Below are 23759 nucleotides of genomic sequence, written 5' to 3'. Positions count from 1 at the left end.
GGTAATAGTAGTATCCATTGACTACTGTGGAGGGAGGCCTGGTGAATTTTGGATGTGACTTGGTTTCCATATTTCTATACATATACTATGTATTTTTGTGTTCCAGCTTTTACATTCCAGGAGGTCCCTGACATATATTGGGAACACACCTACTGAATACATGGTTTACTCAAATATAAAGCGGGAAACCTACGGAAACCCAGGATAACTATTTCATCATTACACAACTCTGCCTTATATGGTGCTCTATTGGCTAAGATGACCCAAAATTGAAGACGCTAAGTGCTTTTAACATGATTTTATTTTTTTCACATGTATACCGTGCTCATGTTTAACCTCCTTATGATCTATGTGATCAAATAAAGTATTGTTGAAATTCTTTTGAATTCATATTACTCCGCGTGGATCATCTAGAAACCTTCTTTTTCAGGTAGGGGTGTTCTTGTCACACTACCATATTGCTTAGTATGTTGTTTTTGGGTTTATGTATCCACACTTATACAAGTGAGTCGGAGATATGCTAATGACATCAGTAATTCGTGTCATTTTTGGTGGCCTGCTTTTGCTTTATTGTTGTGATCTACTCAGTGCATCCACGTGAAAGCTAACAAAAACTCATTGACTATTCATACACAGACACGAAATTGCAATTTAAAAAGCCAAATTTGGAAAATTAAACCTTTTATTGCCATTTTAACCTGTATGTGTGTCACCTTGTGTGTCTGTACCAAAGCCAAACATTCCAGGGGAGGGAAACTTTTGATCAGTACCATTTGGGTGATTTCTGTTATTAGGACTTAAAAAAGGAGCCAAACAACTATGTGATAATAAATGGCTTCATGTGATCACTAATGCAGGCCATAGATGGGGAGAAAACCAGCTGAAAATTCGTCCAAAAGAATAGTCGGACGATTTTTGGATCGTTAGTGGCTGAATTGGTCAGCCGTTTTTCTTGATTTTGACAAAAAAATTTTAAATCGGTCACGTTGGAAAAAAAAAACGGCCGATTTTGCCCATCGGCCGATTTTCACGGCAATGATGGGCAAAATCGGCCGATCTCATGCTCATGAGCCATGACCAAAGAAAAACATCTGTATCTATTTTTATCCATTTCGGATACAGATGTTTCTATTCGGATACAAATAGATACAATGTTTGCAACCGCAATACTTATGAATGTCAAATATAAAAGCGGTGTCCCTACAGAGAGCTCCGCTATAATATTTGACATTTAAAAGTACAGCAAAGTTGCAACATTGTATCTATTTATATCCGAATAGAAACATCTGTATCCGAAATGGATAAAAATAGATACAATGTTGCAACTTTGCTGTACTTTTAAATGTCAAATATTATAGCGGAGCTCTCTGCAGGGACACCGCTATTATATTTGCCGGCTGTAGACGGCACAAAAATCAGCCGATTTTTTTTTTTTTACCAATGGTGGTAACGTCGGTCGATTGAACAACTGAAAAAAAACAAAAAAAAAATGGCCGGTTTTCTCCCCGTCTATGGCCTGCATGATCAGCCATATTTTCCACCTTACCAACCGCTCCATCTCCGCCACCCCCCTCTCCCAATCCCTCCACTGGCTTCCGATTGCGCAATGGATACAATTCAAAATCCTAACACTGATGTACAAAGCAGTCCACCATACTGCCCCGAACTACATCACCGACCTAATATCCAAGTACCGCCCAACACGCACACTCCGCTCCTCACAAGACCTCCTTCTCTCTAGTTCCCTGGTCTCCTCCTCCCATGCCCGCCTCCAGGACTTCTCCAGGGTGTCACCCATCCTCTGGAACTCCCTGCCCCAACCCATCAGATTATCACCTACTCTCCTCTCCTTTAGGCGCATCCTGAAAACCCATCTCTTCAGGGAAGCCTACCCCACTCTTCCTACCACTCCATCCCCCACAGCTATCTCCTCCTGTGCCACCATCTCCTCCCTCCTAGATTGTAAGATGGAAAGAGCAGGGCCCTCGATCCCCTCATGTTTTGCATTGTATTGGTATTGTTCTGTCACATGTTCTGTCCCCCTTTGTAATGTACAGCGCTGAGCGAACCATTGGTGCTTTATAAATACTGTATAATAATAATAATAATAATAATAATAATAATAAATGCCAAAATGTCACGTTTTGTGCCAGGGGGTGCAAACATTTGAGCACAACTGTACACTAAAAAAAATGCCAATTTTTACTTACAAGTACCTATTTTATTAATATAATCAGATCAAAGTATAAGAAATAAGAATGATCTGTGTTCCTTTCTATGGCATAAACTGTACGATGCGTTTCAGGGATTTTATGACAGCAGGTTTGTTTTTTTTTTATTACCTGTCTCTGGAGATCCAAATCTGCTTTATTGCCAACCAGAATCATTGGAAACTCATCTCTGTCTTTAACGCGGAGGATCTGCGTGTGAAACTTGCTGATCTCATTGAAGCTAAGAGAAACGAGAAGCAGAAAACGTTTTTTTTTTGGGCTGTACATCACCTCTCAGAGATCGCACAATATAAAACTGGACACACTGTACACACACACAGACTGTACAAACGCCTTCAGATATAAACAACTATAGAATGTGAGGACCCAGCGAACAAGATATAAATGAAATGGGTTTTAGAAATTGAAATGCAATTGAAATTGCATTTAGATACTTTGGGGTTGATTTACTAAACCTGGAGAGTGCAATACCTGGTGCAGCTGTTCATGGTTCACGGTAGCCAATCAGCTTCTTCTCCTAGATTGTAAGCTCGAAAGAGCAGGGCCCTCGATCCCCTCATGTTTTGCATTGTATTGGTATTGTTCTGTCACATGTTCTGTCCCCCTTTGTAATGTACAGCGCTGAGCGAACCATTGGTGCTTTATAAATACTGTATAATAATAATAATAATGCAGGCCATACATTGTTTGAATCCGCAACGATTTTTTGTCCGAAAATCGAAAACTTTCATTCGGTAATCCGATGGTGCCATCAATGATTTTGAAAATTGGCTAATCAAGTCATAACGTTCACCCCATAGAACAGTCGAAACTTCTGTTCCTTCCAGGTCACGGCTCATGCGCATATTCTTTTCGGAAAAACATACGATTTGACCATCCACAGAGTCAAAAAGCCGTCGTTTTTCACAAATTTTCCAAAATGCCCGATCATCAAAAAGGGGAGGAACCATGATAATCGGCCGGTGCCATTGACCTACTAGCAGAGTGAAAAATCGGCCAATTATTCTATCCTTTTCGGAAAAACGATCGTACGATTTGACCATCATTGAGTCGAAAAATCGTCGTTTTTCACAAATTTTCCAACATGCCCGATCATCAAAAAGGGGAGGAACCATGATAATCGGCCGGTGCCATTGACCCACTAGCAGAGTGAAAAATCGGCCACTTATTCTATTCTTTTCAGAAAAATGATCGTACAATTTGACCATCCTCGAGTCGAAAATCGGTAGTTTTTCACAAATTTTCCAACATGCCCGATCACCGAAAAGGGGAGGAACCATGATAATCGGCCGGTGCCATTGACCCACTAGCAGAGTGAAAAAAATCGTTCAATTATTCTATTCCTTTCAGAAAAACTATTGTACAATTTGACCATCATTAAGTTGAACAATCGGTCGTTTTTCATGAATTTTCCAACATGCCCGATCACCGAAAAGGGGAGGAACCATGAAAATCAACCGGTGCCATTAACCCACAAGCAGAGTGAAAAATCGGCCAATTCTATTCTTTTTGGAAAAACGATCGTACAATTTGACCATCATTGAGTCAGAAAATCGGTTGTTTTTCACAAATTTTCCAACATGCCCGATCACCGAAAAGGGGAGGAACCACGAAAATCGGTCGGTGCCATTGACCCAATAACAGAGCAAAAACCGTCCGATTATCCTTAGGTCCGATTTTTGGACGAAAAAGCGGTCGAATTTCGACCCACATATTGCCAGCCTAACTAGCCAATTGGTTTCTATGCAGAGCTGCACCAGATTTTGCCCTCTCCAGTTTTAGTAAATCAACCCCTTTGTGTCAATTGAAAATTTGTACAGATTAAGTCATGTATGGGCAGATATGAGGCACCTCATGACACTTTAGTACAAAATAACAGCAAATTTTCTCAAAGAATATAGGAGTGAAAGCCCTGCGCTGCTTCAATAATGAGAGCTAGAAAAAGAACAAAAAACAAAAACAAAAAAAAAATACAAAGAAACAAATCAAAAACAAAAAACACACAAGCAGAAAATAAAATAAAAGTTGTGATGATAGTGGCTGCTGCTAACATCAAATTGTGTTCCCGCAATAGTAGAGCAAATTAAAAATAAATAAGTGATGTAGCGAGTTATAGAATAGCTACAAAAAATTAATGAAAAAATGAACGTCCATAATGAGTCCATAAATGTAACATCAATTCTGTAATAAAAATTCTACCAGAATTCACGTGTTTTCTTCTTGTGCCGACATCCCAAACACCATCAAGTGAAACAGTGCACATAACATATAGTGCCACCCAGGGGTGGACTGACAACTCATGGGGCCCCAGGGCAATAGGGGATCATGGGGCCCCTGTGTCCTTGCCCAAACTCAAAAAAGCCTATGAAAAAGGTACCAGGGGCATCTCATGGGGCCCCCTACTGACCCCGGGCCCGAGTTTCCAAATGGTCAGTCCGCCCCTGGTGCCACCTCCGTGCTCACAGAACTCTCACCTCAGAGCACATGGAAATGCGCTTTATAATTTTATTATTATTATAATACAGGATTTATATATTATTATTATTATTATACAGGATTTATATATTATTATTATTATTATACAGGATTTATATATTATTATTATTATTATACAGGATTTATATATTATTATTATTATTATACAGGATTTATATAGCTCCAACAGTTTCCTCAGCGCTTTACAATATAAAGGGAGACAATACAGCAACAATACAGTTCAATACAAGAGGGATAGGAGGGCCCTGATCCTCGGAGCTTACAATCTATGAATATCAAATAGACAAAAGGATTCTTCACTTTTTTAATCCACAACCATGTGATCATAATCAGAAACCTTTGAGCTTTCAATAGATTGTCAAACCAGAGTCGGGGATCGGTCCCTTTAAGGGTGATGGAGGTCACACATTTTTAAAAAGGGAACAAAGGACACTCCCATGGTGCAGTATGTACTAGTATATACAATGTATTAAGAAGTAGTAATACATTCACATGTAGTAAAAGCATAAAATGCCATAAAAATCATCAGATGCCGGCTTCACTTGTCAGCTGAACTCACTATTCATGTCTGCCCAGAGCCAAGCTCCTTACGCGTTACATCAAGCCCACGTGACTTCATCAGAGGGATCCCTCTTCATCCCTCTGATGAAGTCACGTGGGCATGATTTAACAGGTAAGGGGCTTGGCTCTGGGCAGACATGGGAAAAAAGAAAAAAAAATTGCTGATAATCACTGATCACTCCAGCAAAAAAAAATTTAAGGGCATTTGACTTATTTTTTTTGTTTCCCTGCCCCTAAACACCCCTCTGGTGGCTTTAATGCCCTTGTCTAAGAGGCATTTACAAGCGTTTAAAGGCAAAAAAAACCCCTAAACAGTGCTAGCGTATTCAGAACACCCAACATGCCCCCCCCCCCAGGGAATAGCAGACACCACAACCAGGGGCGGACTGACCATTTAGGCACTTGGGCACTGCCCGAGGACCCGGGGTCAGTAGGGGGCCCCATGAGATGCCCCTGGTACCTTTCATAGGCTTTTTTGGGTGCGGTTTGAGTGTGGGTGAGGACACAGGGGCCCCATGATTTCCTATTGCCCGGGGGCCCCATGAGTTGTCAGTCCACCCTTGACCAGAACAGTGGCTTCACTGACCTCCTAACGGATTCTCCACACCAATATATGCACTCTGGAAAGGGTAAAAAAGGAACCTCTGCCTGTAGTAAAGTCATGGCTACCACAAATTTGAGCTGAGGGAAATTTCCCTGCCTAGTAGTACAGAACCAGAGCAGTGTCCAATTCTGCCTCGACTCCCACGCAAAACTGAAGAAAACAGTAAAAGTGATTTTTATAAAATCCTTTAGAATATGTTCTACTTACCTGCTCTGAGAGCTTCCCCCCCACCAAGTATCCCCCCTCACCGGCACACAGAGCACGGTTCAGCTCTGCCCCCTCTTCACTGGCTGTGATTAACAGCAGGAGGAGCCAATTGCTCCCGCTGCTGTCTCTGAGCCAATGAGGAGAGAGAGCAAAAGCGCAAGCAGGGGCGGGTGGATGGGTCTGAATGCAGAGGATTTTTTTTCTCTCTTTTCAACCTTAATGCATTAAAGCAGAGTTCCACCTGAAATAAAATAAAAAAGTCAGCAGCTACAAAAACTGTCCCGTCACATGGGAGCTGGTACCTGTCAACTTCGGGTACCCACTCCCCTAAGGTGCCAATCCTTAATGGGGAGCGGGGGACAAAGGCTTAAAGCGGAACTTCCCCTTTTGGGTGGAGCTCCGCTTTAAAAGGTAAAACAAATCTGCCTTTAGAACCACTTTAACCCCTTCACGCCTAAGGGTAAAACAAATCTAAATGCCGAAGAACAATTTTGCAACGTTGACCTGTGTTAGTAAAACGGTCCATATCATCACAACTACTGTGTGTGCATCCAGGTGAATTATACCGCGTTTTTGTTTTTTTTTTTTTTTTAAGAACAAAGTGGGCTTTAATTTTTTGGTAAATGGTAATGGATATCTCCTGATTATTTTTTAATATAATATATAAAAGGAAAACTGGCCCAAAATCGTAAAAAAAAATTATTTTTTTTTTAATTTAGCGGTGTGTTTCTTGTTACTACCATAACCTACCACCAAAGAACAACCCAAAATAAATAATCCAGCTCTTGACAATCGCAGCAATACCATAGATGTGTATGTTATTTGTTGTTTGTACCCGTAGTACAGCCCAGAAACAATAGTGGGGTTTTTTGTTTTTTTTACCGAAAACACACTGACATTGACACTAACTGACACCAATTTTTTTTTTAAACCCCGACCTTTGACCCTAACCCAAACACTTACCCTGGCACTGAACTAGATCAAACCTTGATCTAGGTATTTTTTCTTTATTTTTTCTCTTATTTTTAAATATTTATTTTACAAACATTTTTTTTCCCTCAATGCCAGGAGTTAGAGAGATACAATGTATCTCTCTCCTCCATTCATAGAGAGAAAAAAAAAAACAAACCAAACAGGCCGGGCTGTACAGTGACTGATCACTGTGATAGCCAATTAAAGGCTATCACAGCGATCATGTGACCCGGAATCAGGAGTCCCGGGTCCAGATCATTAGAACGGGACCTGGTGCTCTCAGTGACACTGTGGTCTTTGTGCTGGGAGCGCGCCACAGGTACGCAAATATGCGGTCCCACGGAAAAAAGCCCAGTTCTGTGAGGCCGCATATTTGTGTGACGTCAGCGTCAAAGGGTTAAAGAGTCAGTAGGCTAGAAAAACACATTACAGTCTCTACAATAAAATGTTTAGAACACTGGGGTTGATTTACTAAACCTGGAGAGTGCAAAATCTGGTGCAGCTATGCATGGTAACCAATCGGCTTCTAACTTCAGCTTGTTCAATTACGCTTTCACAATAAAACCTAGAAGCCGATTGGCTACCATGCAGAGCTTCACCAGATTTTGCACTCCCCAGTTTTAGTAAATCAACCCCACTGTGTGCATTTTATATCCCTTTGTCCCTTACTGGCCATTACCTCCAAGCCCTTTAAGTGGACATCTATTATTATAAAGTATTTATATAGCACCAATAGTTCGCTCAGCGCTGTACATTACAATGGTAGACAATACATAAGACAGTACAATAACAATACAATGCGATACACGAGGGGTTCGAGGTCCCTGCTCCTTGGAGCTTACAATCTAGGAGATTGTACATCTACAGCTTACTCTGTTCATCGATCTCCCAGTTACATCACCATCAGCACTGCCTGCCATACCTTTGATGGACAGCAGCCCCACAGCCTCGCTCTCATTGGTAATCACCTATTAATAAAGGCTTTAAGACTCAATGGAGGTACAATCCGCACTCCCCATTACTTCCCGCCACCCAATAAGTAGGACCTAATTAGCGTGTTCTCACATTTCCATCAGAAGCTGCACAAGAAGTGATGTCATATATTCAGTATGACATCATCCCACTAGTTCCACAATAATATTACAGCCTAAGCAACTAAAAAAAACAAGATCTAAATAGCGAACAGCCATTCCCATCTATTATTATACCCTCAGTCCAATTAGTGCTCATAAAATTCTAGGAAGCGGCTATTTAAAGCATCCAGACAATGCAGCCGCCAAGCCTCATTACCTCTCCGTAACATCAACAAAAATTAGGTACCAGAATATTCTCATGTAACGGGAATATCTCCTCCACAACCACGCCAAAATACGATGTCCTTCAATGGCTTTAGACCAATTTCTACGCTATAAATCAGACAGCTAAAAGAAACCTATGGACTCGTTTTGTTAAGAGATACAATATATGTGAATGATAACAGCATAATGTAAATTTTTTCCTGAAATGGAACTTCACTCTCTAACAACATGGACTATTCCTAATCAGGGGCGGACTGACAACTCATGGGGCCCCCAGGCAATAGGGGATCATGGGGCCCCTGTGTCCTCACACCCACACCCAAAAAAGCCTATGAAAAAGGTACCAGGGGCATCTCATGGGGCCCCCTACTGCCCCCGGGCCCTCAGGCAATGCTGAGTGCTCGAATGGTCAGTCTGTCCCTGTTCCTAATCCTAATCCATTGGCTGAGCTGAAAACCCTCCCTTCCCTCCTGATGACTCCTAGGATGTATGACATCATTTGCCTAGGCATGGAAACCAGGAAGTAAATAAAGGAATGCAAAAAAAAGTTAAATCGATAAGTAAACTGGATATACTTTCCTATCGATTTAACTTTTTTTTGCATTTCTTCATTTACTTCCTGGTTTCCATGCCTAGGCAAATGATGTCATACATCCCAGGAGTAGTCAGGAGGGTTCTTAGCTCAGCCAATGTCTGAGCTAACAACATGGACTATTTCTAATCCTTATGCATTAGTGAAATGATAGGAAAGTGTATCCAATTTACTTATTGTAACCTTTTTTTTCATGCCTTCATTTACTTCCTGGTTTCCATGCCCATGCAAATAATGTCATACATCCCAGGAGTCGTCAGGAGGGGGGGAGGGTTCTCGGCTCAGCCAATGCCTGAGTGAACAACATGGACCATTTCTAATCCTTACGCTGCTAACAATAGTAAATTGATAGGAAAGTATATCCAAATGTACTTATTTTAAGCTTTTTTTGCATTTCTTCATTTAATTCCTGGTTGCCATGCCTAGGCAAATGATGTCATACATCCCAGGAGTCGTCAGGAGGGGGAGAGGGGGTTCTCAGCTGAGCCAATGCCTGAGCTAACAATACAGACTATTTCTAATCCTTATCCTGCTAGCATTAGTAAATTGATAGTAAAGTATATCCAATTGACTTATTTTACTAATGCTAGCAGCATAAGGATTAGAAATAGTCCACGTTGTTAGCTCAGGCATTGGCTGAGCTGAGAACCCGCTCTCACTTCTTGACGACTCCTGGGATGTATGCTTTCTTTTGCCTAGGCATAGAAACCAGGAAGTAAATGAAGGAATGCAAAAAAAAAAAAAAAAAGTTAAAATAAAGTCAATTGGCTATACTTTCCTATCAATTTAACTTTTTTTTGCATTCCTTCATTCACTTCCTGGTTTCCATGCCTAGGCAAATTATGTCATACATCCCAGGAGTCATCAGGAGGGGAGGGTTCTCAGCTCAGCCAATACCTGAGCTAACAACATGGACTATTTCTAATCCTTCTGCTGCTAGTATTAGTAAATTGATAGGAAAGTATATCCAATTTACTTATTTTAACCTTTTTTGCATTTCTTCATTTACTTCCTGGTTTCCATTCCTAGGCAAATAATGTCATACATCCCAGGAGTCGTCAGGAGGGGAGAGAGGGTTCTCAGCTCAACCAATGCCTAAGCTAACAACATGGACTATTTCTAATCCTTATGCTGCTAGTATTAGTAAATTGATAGGAAAGTATATCCAATTTACTTATTTTAACCTTTTTTTTTTGCATTCCTTCATTTACTTCCTGGTTTCTGTGCCTAGGCAAATGATATTGTACATCCCAGGAGTCGTCAGAAGGGGGGAGAGAGGGTTCTCAGCTCAGTCAATGCCTGAGCTAAGGACAGATGGATTCCAGAAAGTAACTGCTACATCAATCATCTGCCCTTGCACAAGATGGCCACTGCCAGAAATGACAGGAGGTGTTTTTCAAAAGGATTTCTCCGCAAAATAAAGCATGGAGACATGGGTGGATGGAGGAGTTTTGAATATTAAAAATGAATCATTTGTTTTCGGGGTTGTGGTCATCGTGGTGATGTATTGCATATCTGGTGGTCATGCCCGAGACCGTTTCGTTTTTGGTCTCGTGTATTTGGCCTCCTTTTCACTTTGTTCCATCTCTCCATACGCCGGGATGTTCGGTATGCTTTGCTTCATTGCCCCATACCGGGCCTCTTGGCTCACCAGCAGAAGTTGGCTTCCTATCTGTTTTTATCCGCCACTAGAACAATTGCTCAGGCCTGGAGGAGTCCGTTTGTCCCTCTTCAGGGGGTGCGGGATCGTATGACCACTATGATGCTCAACGAACAGATGTCGAGTATCCGCAATGACTCCCAACGTAAATTTTTTAAAATATGGGAGCCGTGGTTGCAATATGCCCTTCCCTCACTCTCCCCGGCTAGTCTGGGGATGTAATGGCGTTCGGTGTTGGCGCTCTTGAATCCCTGCTCTTTGCCCCCCCCCCCCTTTTTTTTTTTTTTATTTCTTTTCCTTTTTCTCTCTCTCTCTCTGTTTTTGGTGTGACTAGGACAGCTGCATTTAGTTGTTATAATCAGTTACATTAATGTTTTGTAACTTATGTGCCTTTGATAGCCCCTGCGTGGGCGTACCTTTTGCCCTGTTGGCATTAGAGCATTGTTTTTCCCCTTTTTTTTTATTTGGCATTTTGTTTATCTGTGCAATTGATAGCCCCTGCGTGGGCGTGTTTTACTGCCTCTGTTTATACTGTTTAAAAAATTTAATAAAAACCATTGAAATAGAAAAATGAATCATTTAGCATTTTCTGGTACCCAGATGCAGTACAGTTCCACTTTAAGTAATGTTTGAAAAATATTATTATTATTATACAGTATTTATAAAGCGCCAATAGTTCGCTCAGCGCTGTACATTACAAAGGGGGAGAGAACATGTGACAGAACAATACCAATACAATGCAAAACATGAGGGGATTGAGGGCCCTGCTCCTTGGAGCTTACAATCTAGGATGGTGTTTATTGTAGTTTCTTGCATCCCAATTAGTAGTGCTGTCAATGGACTGAGATTATTGCGGCTCTATCTCACTAGACATGACAAAAACCAAGAGACTCTATAACTGAGCATATTTCAACAGACATTTAGGCATCGCATTCCATAATCTAGAGATCATAAATTCTTTACATGTACTGAGGAGCGCCTAGTACAAAAGTTCAGATCACTACAAGGTCTTTTTAAAATCATTAGCGGCTAAGAGCAATAAATACATCAAAACGTGTTTTGGGGGTAGGGCCTCCCCTTCTTCAGGGCTCGAGTAGTAGAGGTTATTAAAATCACGATGGAATGTGCTAGAGGACCTATATTAAAAAGTAGTGGTGCACCGAAATGAAAATTCTGGTGCCGAAAAGGAAAAAAGTCAAAATGCACTTGGCCGAAAACCGAAATGCAGTTTTAAAAATGAATACATAATTTTTGGAAAAAAAAATACACGGATTAAAAAAATATAAACAAAAAAAAAACAAAACAATATATACCCCAATTTTTTTTGTAAAATATGAAAGAGGATGTAGCGGCGAGTACATAGATACCCAACATGTCACGCTTTAAAATTGCGCACGCTCGTGGAATGGTGTGAAACTGCGTTACTTAATCTCCATGGGTGATGCTTTAAAAATTTCTACAGTTTAGCAGTGTAAAGTTACAGAGGAGGTCTAGTGCGAAAATTATTGCTCTTGCTCTGACGTTTGTGGCGATACCTCTGACATTTTTGCACTGTCCCTTTATAAAAGTTTTTAATCACTTTTATTCTTATCACAAGGAATGTATGCATCCTTTATGACACAAATAATTAGTGACAGGTCCTCTTTATGGAGCGATATGGGGTCAATAAGACCCCACATCTCTCCTCTGCAATGTAAAGCATTGGATCAAAAAAAAATAAAAGAATAAAATAATCCTTTTGATCTAGTGCTTTAAAAAAAAAAAAAAAAAAAAAAAAAAGGTCCGGAACCAGGCCATCTTTCCTTCACTAACCTCTATGGCCAGCGCCGGGATCGTTGGATGGTTTCTCAGGTAAGGTTTTGTAGGGGAGGGAGCTAGGGGGTAACTGTGGGGGATGGTGTCTCTGGAGGCGACTGCTGGTCTTCCCAGGGTCAATATGGTAGACTGTAGCTTACTGTAGAGACTGGGGGACACTGAAACACTGTGGAAGCTTGGGGGCACTATGGTGGGCTAGACGCTCTGCAGCAAGTCAGGGGGCACTGTGGGGGGATTGAGGGGCACCACTATGGGTGGCACTATGGGAGATGGACAGTGGGGTGGTTAGGAGATCTGCAAGTGGCTAGAGGCCTGAGAGCGAGGGAAGCCGGAGCCTGGCAGTGAGTGGTTGAGACCCATTGCTCTACTGCATTCCATCTTGAAGAAGAGGAAAGGTCTTCCCCCGAAACAAACCGGCTGTATTTGATTAACCAGTAATTGTTTCAAAACAGACCTTTTATTGATGAATGAAGGCGACTTTTACTCCAGGTGCTCTTCAGCACACATCCATGAGTAGATCATTTGTTGAGCGATTCTTTTGGCGCAATCAGAGAGCACGAAAGCAGTCTACCAACAAAACAAGGTCCACATATACTATACTTCAAAGATGAGGATCTGTGATGGGAGGGAGGCGCATTTCACGGTAGATCCTTCAGAATCAAATCTCACTTCTATCAGTCCAGTGCCATCAAGCACACAGACATGATACATTCACATGTGTATAGGATGTACAGTAATCAAAAATATGGAATTTTAAGTAAAAATATGAACCAATATTTCAAAATGTGTACTTACTGAAATGATCCATAGTTTAAAAAAGGTAACATACTGAGAGATTATTGCTTTCTAAAAATGCTAGTTTCCTGGCTGTTTCTGGCTTTAAAGAGAAACGGTCACTTTTTCCATTCAAGAACATTGTCATTGCCTGTAAAATGTCCTCGCCATGACCAGCTGATACTCACCTTTCCCGCCATCTCCCGATGCTACATCCTCTGTTCTAACTGTCACCAAAATAGTGACAGGTCATGTGACAGTACTTGGACCTGTGCTGATCACATGCATTCTCCCAAGAAAAAAAAAAAAACCTCTCTAGTAATACACACTAAACTGAGCATGTGCAGAATGACTACGGGTTTAGTCTGTCTTATCAGGTGGGTATTTAAACAAGAAAAGGGGCAGAGAAAACAGGATCAAATGGCCTTTTTACACAATGTGGAGGATTAACCCCTTCGGTTCCACAGTGAGTATAACAAGCATACTTTACTACAGACTGATTGTACTGTTGTGGGTTTAGTAACACTTTAAAGCTGAGCAGCCTTTCAAATGTCTAAGCAAATCATATGCAATCATTGTAGTGTGTATCCCAAACAAAGCAACTTGGGCATAAAATAACTTGAGGCATGAAATGAACAAATAAGTGCCTCTAATTACCAGCATAATTAAAAGCTATGAATGGAAGAAGTGTGTACAGGAGAGGAACATGTGTTGATATCCTTTACATAATGTGATTAGGATTATACAGACTTCCTACATAATTAAGAGAAGGAGTGAAGGATTCCCTTTTAAATACTGTACCTTCCTCGGTCATTGATTGCAAATATAAGAAGGAAACCTTCTCCTGTCCTCATGTACTGCTCTCTCATCGCTCCAAACTCCTCTTGTCCGGCTGTGTCCAGAACTAGAACAAAAAAAAAAAAAAAAAAAAATTACAAGCTTTTAATAGGTGACGATAGTAAAGATCACATACACCATAAATAATAAAAAAAATATATCTTATGCAAAACAACTAAACATTTTGTCACTATGGGGATTATTTAATACAACTAGAGGGTGCAAAATCTGGTGCATAGAAACCAATCAGCTTCCAGGTTTTATTGCCAAAGCTTAACCACTTGCCCTCCAGAGGATTTACCCCCCTTCCTGGCCATTTTTTGCGATACAGTGCTGCGTTACTTTAACTGACAATTGCGCGGTCATGCAACGCCGTACATAAATGAAATGTATGTATTTTCCCCCCCACCAAATAGAGCTCTCTTTCAGTGTTATTTGATCACCTCTGCATTTTTATGCTATTTAAAAAAATAAAATAAATTATATATATATACAGTTGTGGCCAAAATTATTCAACCCCCACTGAAATTGAGTGTTTTGGCCAGTTTGACATTGCTTTTGATCATTCAGTCATCTTGCTTACATTTACATTAAAGAGGCACTTGTAGGTCAGACAAATATAACATAACAGTTATAATGAAATAACCACAAATGTCTTTTCTGTGCTCACAGCATTATCAGTTTTATTCAACCCCCAAGTGACATTCAATCTTAGTACTTAGTACAGCATCCTTTTACAGTTATAACAGCTTTTAAACGTGAAGCATAGCTTGACACAAGTGTCTTGCAGCGATCTACGGGTATCTTCGCCCATTCTTCATGGGCAAAGGCCTCCAGTTCAGTCACATTCTTAGGCTTGCGCACTGCAACTGCTTTCTTTAAGTCCCACCAGAGGTTCTCAATCGGATTTAAGTCTGGTGACTGCGATGGCCACTCCAAAATGTTCCAGCCTTTCCTCTGCAACCATGCTCTAGTGGACTTGGAGGTATGCTTGGGATCATTGTCCTGTTGAAAGGTCCAACGTCTCCCAAGCCTCAGGTGTGTGACGGACTGCATCACGTTTCCATCCAATATCTCCTGGTACTGAAGAGAATTCATGGTACCTTGCACACGCTGAAGCTTCCCTGTACCTGCAGAAGCAAAACAGCCCCAAAGCATGATTGACCCTCCACCATGCTTCACAGTAGGCAAGGTGTTCTTTTCATCATAGGCCTTGTTCTTCCTCCTCCAAACATAGCGTTGATCCATGGGCCCAAACAGTTCTAATTTTGTTTCATCAGTCCACAGAACACTATCCCACAACTTTTGTGGTTTGTCCACATGGCTTTTGGCATACTGCAGTCGACTCTTCTTATTCTTTGGAGACAGCAAGGGGGTACGCCTGGGAGTTCTGGCACGGAGGCCTTCATTACGCAGTGTGCGTCTTATTGTCTGGGCTGAAACTTCTGTACCCACATCTGACAAATCTTTTCTCAGTTCCTCAGCAGTCACACGGGGACTTCTCTCCACTCTACGCTTCAGGTAGCGCACAGCAGTCGAAGTCAGCATCTTCTTTCTGCCACGACCAGGTAGCGTTTCAACAGTGCCCTTTGCCTTGAATTTGCGAATGATGCTTCCTAAGGTGTCTCTTGGTATGTTTAACATCTTTGCAATCTTCTTATAGCCATTGCCCTTCCTGTGAAGAGAAATCACCTCTTCTCTTGTCTTCCTGGACCATTCTCTTGCCTTCACCATGTTTGTAACCACACCAGTAAATGTCTAGAAGGAGCTGAGTATCACAGTCATTTTAAAGCTGCCTAATTGGTGCTTATTATGCTTGATTGCTGCTCGGTGACATCCACAGGTGTTTTCAATACCTGATGGAAAGCACCTGTATGAACCTCTGTTCTTCAGAGTGGTAGTCTTTAAGGGGTTGAATAATTGTGGCAATGAAGAAACCACATAAGAACCATTTACTACTGTATTACATAAACAATTGATGTCATTTTAGTTGCATTTGGGTAGTTACAACGTCCTTGTAGGATTTGATTCTGAATACAATTCCAAATGTACACTATAGTCCCTAAACCCCTTTACAGCATTGGGGGTTGAATAATTTTGGCCACAACTGTATATATATATATATATATATATATATATATATAATTATTATACAATATTTATATAGCGCCAACAGTTTGCTCAGCGCTGTACATTATAATGGGAGACAGTACACGAGACAGTACAGTAACAATACACGAGGGGTTCGAGGGCCCTGCTCCTTGGAGCTTACAATCTAGGAGGGAATATATATATATATATACACACACACACACACACACACACACACATATATATACACACATACATACATACACACACATACATATACACACACACACACACATTATATATATATATATACACACACACACATAAATATGTATACACATACGTACACACACACATATACAATTTTTATTTATTTTTGCTATAAAACATGTCCAATTAAAAAAAAAAAAAAAAAAAAAAAAAAAAAAAAAGTCTAATTTCTTCATAAAATTTAGGTCAAAATGTATTCTGCTAAAATGCCTTTGCTAATAAAAAATCCAAATACGTGTAAATTGATTGGTTTACATGAACGTTATAGCGTCTACAAATGGCAGTATATATATATATATATATATTGAAATTTTAATTTACATTTTTTTTTATACTAATAATGGCGGCGATCAGCGACTTATAGCAGGATTGCGGGACTGTGGCAGGCAGTGTGACACTGGGTGGGAACGAATTGCCAGTGACATCCTCAGTGACACTAGGTTCACACCTATGCAGTTTGCGTTTGATCCGTTTCTGCAGTGAGTTTTGCGTTGCGTTTTTGCACATTTGTGTTTTAAAACTGCAACAAGAAAAAAAAATTAACAGAACGCATCAAAAACACTCAAAAACGCACTACATGCTTTTCTGCAGCATTTCCATTTCAGTCTATATTGAACGCAAAACGTTGTGTTTTTGGTTCTAAAGTCCTTGACCCTTTCCAAAAACAAAACGAAAAAAAAAAAAAAAAAAAAACGCACTGGGTGAAAACGCGCAGATGCGAACATTTCCCATAGGAAATCATGTTAATCGGACTGCTGTGCATTTGTGCAAAACGCTGCAGAAAACACATAGGGGTGCAACTGGGGTAATAGTGATCAGGGCTAATAAACACTGACATTGGTTAGGAAGGGGTTAACATCTGGGGTGATCAAAGGGTTAACTGTGTGCTGTTTTACCAGTTTTTTGTGTGTGGGGGGGGGGGGGGGGAGTTTTGCTTGTTAGGCTTCACTGGTTATATATAGATCTCCTAGATTGTAAGCTCGAAAGAGCAGGGCCCTCGAACCCCTCGTGTATTGTATTGTTACTGTCTTGTCTCATGTTCTGTCCCCCTTGCTATTGTACAGCGCTGAGCATACCCTTTGGTGCTATATAAATACTGTATAATAATAATAATAATAATAATAATAATAATATCTTTGTAATAAAGTAAACTATACATTTTATAATCACTTCTATTGGTAATTGTTCTGGTTGTTGCAGCTCCCATATATTTCTCAGATTTTGGTGTTACTGGGTGGGAATGGCAATGCTCTTTTAGACTTTCCAACAGGTGAGGTTTTTATTCCTGAGAGCTAAACTATACATGCCTGGTAATAGCAATCAGGTTACTATAGTTTTAGCTGTCATTTAATTCTGTGCAGAGGAATGAAGCACGACAAGTCAATTGTTGCCCACTGTGATGGCCCAGTCACGGTGTGAGTTTAGGGGGAAAAAATAAAACAAAATGTAAAAAAAGGAAAAACCAAAAACAGGATTCGCACTTATGCAGAAGTGTTTGTGAGCAGAGAAAAATAGTGTTTACAGCTTTCTCCGGGATTTTGTAATCCTGAACCAGGATCTGAAGCTTGAAGGCTTCAGTCTCTTGAGAGCCTTCAAATCCTGTGTCCAGGTCTTCCTGGAAACCTGCAGGGTGTGTGTGTCCAGGCGCACACACCCTGCAGGAGCTGAGCCCTTGTGTGGAGATAGGTGTGTTGGCTTGTTTGGAGAGATATGTGCTCCAGCCAGAAGAGAAGATCCACTAGGGAGACGAGACTCCATGTTGGAGAACTTCCCTACCTGCAGGACAAGGAGAGTTGGGACAGTTGAGCAAGTCAGTAGGACTGAGAGAGCTGAGGCAACCAGCAACTTCATGGGAGTGGAGGAATTCTGCATGTCTCAGGAGAGATAGAGAACCCAGGATGCCTGGAAATCCACTATCTAGAAGGCCAGGAGCGAGTCTGTGCAACAAAGAGGCTGAGTGAGCCAGGAAAGCCAAGTACCAATAGGAGCAGGGCTGCTGACGAGAGCGCCATTTTCCAGTTGGCTGGAGTAAGACCTTGCGTGGGCAACTATGAACGTTTACTTTCGTTGTCTTTTAATAAAAGTGGGCCAGAAAACATGTAATATCTAGGATTTACAAGATCCTGGTTGAATGGGTGGGAGCTGGATCCCCGTTGTTCTTGGAGGGTTGGGAAAGAGAACTGGGTACAAAAATGAATGATCACCAGAAGAGGAAAATGTTTAAGTTAATGTACGGGGTGATGAACATGAATATAGTTGGGGGATGAACTATAAAATGTTTGTCTAGATGGTATTGCACACCGAGTGTGGCACATACACAGAGAAAAGTAGTATCACCTTTATGCTGGACAGGGTGTGGGGCAATAGGGAAAATGGCTCATATATGGTGGGAATGCCCAAAAATTCAGTTATTTTGGCAGGAGATAATTCATCATATACAGGAGATTTGGGGGACATCTATCAAGAAGGATCCATGGGTGTCTTTTTTATAGCACAGAGTTGTCAGTAAAACAATATAAAAACAGTTTATTATATCATCTCAATGGTGCAGCAAAGGGTTTAATCCCTAGGTTTTGGAAGGCCCAGGATCCTCCAACAATGAGGGATTGGATAGACAGAGTTGAATGTGTTAGTAGGATGGAGGAACTTTGTTACATGGAGAAAGATGAAATGGAAAAGTTTAGAAAGATTTGAGGTAGATGGTATGAGTTTAAAACATCAGAAAAATACTAAAAAGTGAAAAGGTCCCCCGATAGCAGAACCAGAGAATTTAAATGGTTAAAGAGATCTATATACATGACTAGATCAATAGGAGGGAAAAGAGCGGATATGATGAGATTGGACAGGGGTGTTTTGGGGTGGGAATGGGATAAAGTTTACGTGTATGATGTAATAAGATTTTATGGTTGTTTTGTAATGTATTTTTTCTTAAAAGAAAATTTAATAAAAGATAATTAAAAAAAAAAAAAAAAAAAAGTGGGCCAGAAACCCCTAAACCGCAGTTCAAAACGAATAAAAATACTCACCTTCACAGAGTTTAATCACCCCTCATCACACCACAGACATTGTACTACGTGAGTAATGCTAGGTACATCTACTGCCCAGATAAGGGATTGAGCTACCATCTTTACCAACCTAAATTTGTTCAGTTGCTCCCTAAAATGCTGAAACTTAATTACTGGTGAGGGAGAAGAGCACTGGTACAGACAGTGAGGGATAATATGTTATTTTAACTGTGCAGAACAAAAAGTAAAAGACTTCACCTCCGCAACATCTCCAAGATACGACCGTTCCTAACCTCGGAAACCACTAAGCAACTCCCTTATTATATCATGCCTCGACTACTGTAACTCCCTCCTCATTGGCCTACCTCATCGCAGGCTATCCCCTCTTCAGTCTATCATGAATGCTGCTGCCAGATTCATCCACCTTACTAACCGCTCCGTATCCCCCACCCCTCTCTGCCAATCCCTCCACTGGCTTCCAATTGCCCAACGGATAAAATTTTAAAATACTAACACTGACGTATAAAGCCGTTCATAACACTGCCCCAAATTACATCACCGATCTTGTCTCTAGATATCACCCAAACCGTACTCTCCGCTCCTTGCAAGACCTCCTACTCTCTAGTTTCCTTGTCTCCTCCTCCCATGCTCGCCTCCAGGACTTCTCCAGGGCTTCCCCCAACCTCTGGAACTCCCTACCCCAATCTATCAGACTATCGCCTACTCTGTTCACTTTTAGGCGATCACTGAAAACCTCTCTCTTCAGGGAAGCCTATCCCGCCCTCAGCTAATACTTGAATCCTCTATTCTTCCAACCACTCCATCCCCCCGCAGTTATTACCTTTTGTACCACTAACCCCTCCCTCCTAGATTGTAAGCTCCAAGGAGCAGGGCCCTCAAATCCCTCTTGTATTGAACTGTATTGTTGCTGTATTGTCTCCCACTATAATGTAAAGCGCTGAGAAAACTGTTGGCGCTAAATAAATCCTGTATAATAATAATAATTATAATAATAAAAGAGGGCACCTCAACCCACTTATTGTCCCCATTGCTCTGTTTCCCCACCATTCTCTCAGCCATCACAAAAACTTGGTACTCTATGGAGCCGCATGTGACTGCCTTCCATGATGCAGTGCTCAGGCCTAAGTTACCAACTACCAGGCCTAACATTTTCACTCAACTAGGAACCCTGTGTAGACCTCAACACTATCCAACCCACATGGCTAGGACATTGCAATGGAGCAACGGATGAGAGAAGGGAAGGAAAATACCAATGGGGTAGGGAGTTGGCTATAGATCAGCCATTGGAACCCTAAGGTTCATCCTTAGGTTGAAAGGGATTCTTTGAATGGTGAGCAATAGAAAATTGATCTCCTACCTATACTGACCAACAATGCAAGGGGCTACTTGTATGCATGGCTCTAATGTTATGGAACATGAGGTTTTTTTTTTTTTTACAGTCTAATTTTCTTTTCAGTTATTTTTATTTTTTATTCAAGATTATTATTAAAAGTGGTGTACAGAGCAGGAAGAAATAAAATTAATTATCTGGCAAGGTTTCAGACATGCTAGGTATACCATATTACTTATTCTTTTATTTAAAATGTACTACAGTTTGTGGTACATGGCGTGTGCATCAAACTGTAGGCATAAGTAAATTTAACTAGGGTTCCCCAAGTATTTCAAGTGTTCCTCAAGAGTAAAAAAGGTTGAGAATGGTTGATCTAGATACAGAGAATTAAAATTGATAGTTCCCGTCACTGGTAAGGTGCCCTCAATGCCAGTACCATGTACCTGACACAGGCCAAAAAAGCTAAAAGCAATTCTGCAACAAAATAACCTACAACACTGACACTTAGGACTCTTCCAGACTGGCATTTCACTGTCAGGTTTTCAGGTGGACCTGATCATAAAAGGTCCATCCATTCCTATGTGCAGGTGGGTGTAAATGTACTTGGGTCCATTTACACCCACCTACCTCCAGGTCTGGTCAGGACCACAAAAAAAAGAAAAAAAAACCCCCAGAGAAAAGAGGACTGTCCTTTTCCGTTTAGTTGCAGTAAATCAGAGGTAGTTGGGTGAAAACGGACAGTGGAGTCCATTTACTCAGCCTGTCCATGTCCGCTCAGCAGATACTAAGTGAACAATATGTCATCCACCCATTCTGCTCCGATCAGCTCACAGATCCCATGCTCATCACAATGGAATCCATCCCGTGTGAAAGAGGCCTATAAACTAATAACAACATAAATGATGTCGCAAAGTATTGACTACACACACTCAAATAGACCCATACAACAAACATTACAGAGGGACAACTGTGAAGGAAAAATGGATTTATACCCCAAAAGAGGGACAACGAGGAGCCATGGTTGGTCTAGGCCAAGGACGGTTCTCTGCTACGAGTTTTGAAAAAGGACTCCCATAGGATCTACTTTATAGGGACATTTAAAACTACTATTTGTAATGTTTTATCACCCATGACTTGTAATGCAAGTTTACTGGCCCCTTAAGAGTGAGGAAAAAAAGGTTTGAAACTCTTGGTTTTAATTAAAGCTCACTGAAATTGAAGTTAAGTAAAGACATGTGCACCACAATCAGCCATCTGTAGAGACATACATGACATGACCGTAAACAAAGAGAAGATTGTAACATAATCTACCATGTCATTGTCAGCAACAGGGCCAAAAATTCCAAAACTACGACTTGCTTTACTCAGAAGTGGTATCAAAAATAATCAAAATGTACGCATTTGTAAGGCATTTTGCCTTTTCAAGCGGTAGGTCTGCACTGGAATAGCCACCCAATAGTCCTACTGCACCCGGTGTGAATGAACCCTCAAGTCTACAGGTACCTTTAAGCTATTACAAAGGACATGTAAATTTAGTAACCCTCTCAATACATGCAATTTTTCTCATGTTTAATGGTTTTAAAACAGGGGTGCCCAACCTATTGCCCTCGAAGCCCTCTGTTGTGGCCCTCAACCTGTTTGCAATCTGGGCTTGCCGATCCACCATCCTAGAGCATCAGAGTGCACCGAGCCTCCTCTGTAGCATCGGCTCCTGTTCCGGGTGGAGTGATACCTGTCAAGACCCGCGGTCGCCGCCACCAACAGGCGACAATCGCACGGCCGCGACTAACAGTAATACGTCACGCCCACGGCGTCAGACCCCAGACCTTCTCACCAAACTCGTGAACGAAGGGCCGGCTGATCACAAACCGCTGTGTGACGCGCGTAACAAGGCCCCACCCAGCTGCACCCAGCACAGCGATTGCCCAGCTAATGGTCTACAATCTGTGCCTGCAGCCTGAATGCGCTTGCTACTGGGTCGGGTTAATTACGCAACTAACCCTTCTACTGCCACCACCACTTTTGTCGGAGACTGGGAAACTCCCGTTATCAAATATACACTATAATGATTGAAATATTGATCTATATAGCACGGCCCGCGGACCTTGCTATACAGAGATATAACAAACAGTAGTGTCTCTTCAAAGGCAGGGATTCGTGAATTGCAAGTAAGCGCTTAGAAATAGTTTAAACACTTTCAGAAAGAAAGATTTATTACTAAAAGCGTCAGACAGATGCAAATAAATATTTACAAAGAGATATCACAAAAATATATATATATGTATAGAAAGACACAGCAAACATAGAATAGTGAGGGAATTACAGGGTAAGTTACTTGCCTTGCCTGGTTTTAGCAAATTCAAGATGCAGAGCAGAAAGGTTCTTTGATCTCCTCTGTTATGATGTTAACTCGGAGATCTCTGTGTGTGTGAGTGACAAGCTCTAACTCTCTTGAAAGTCCCTCTCAAGGGGAGCGGGGGGGGGGGGGGGGGGGGGGGGGGGGGGCTTTGACTACACGTTTTGGGAGTGGTTGGTCATTGGGGAACTCTAAACTACCAGCTTCATATCCCATGATATGAACCATACGGTTGGCCTGAGGAATGCTCAGTTCTCTGGTCAGTTTGATAAGGTGTGGGGCTTACATAGCTTTGGGTGACCAAAGTGACACGTTCGTAGACAGCCTGTCTCTACTTCTCATGTCTTAGGTTGTTCCACATCATCTGCCAGGAGATAAAGTCTGCCTCACAGGAATGCAAGGGGGGATGTGAGGAATGATTCGAGGAAGACCTCAAATACAGCAAGGAACAGGGGAACTCCGCTTCCAGCTCTGATGAGCTAGTTTGTTACAAAAGCAAAGGTTGAAGGAGAACTCCACTTCCAGCTCTGAGGAGCTAGTTTGCTACAATACCAAGTGCACTTCGCCTGGGTTCTTTCTATTACCCTTCTTTCACACCGATCTGAGGGTTCAGCGCAGTGCTCCTGCAGCTTTCCTGAA

At 41.4% G+C, this 23759-nt stretch overlaps 1 protein-coding gene across 1 annotated transcript in view; it reads right to left on the bottom strand.

Annotated features, from left to right (window-relative positions):
* Positions 1 to 23759, bottom strand: part of RRAS (RAS related) — a 94660-nt gene that overhangs the window by 10085 nt on the left and 60816 nt on the right. Inside the window, exons 3-4 of the mRNA XM_089655171.1 lie at positions 14012 to 14114; positions 2343 to 2451 (exon numbers count right to left, since the gene is read on the bottom strand). Coding sequence (XP_089511297.1) covers positions 2343 to 2451; positions 14012 to 14114 — 212 coding nt within the window. The remainder of the gene's footprint in view (positions 1 to 2342; positions 2452 to 14011; positions 14115 to 23759) is intronic.

Source organism: Staurois parvus, unplaced genomic scaffold (assembly GCF_062004578.1).
Source record: "Staurois parvus isolate SC_StPar_1 unplaced genomic scaffold, SC_StPar_1.0 ptg000827l, whole genome shotgun sequence".
Classification (NCBI taxonomy): domain Eukaryota; kingdom Metazoa; phylum Chordata; class Amphibia; order Anura; family Ranidae; genus Staurois; species Staurois parvus.
Note: the sequence above shows the minus strand (reverse complement) of the source record. Positions and strands in the feature narration are given on the sequence as shown.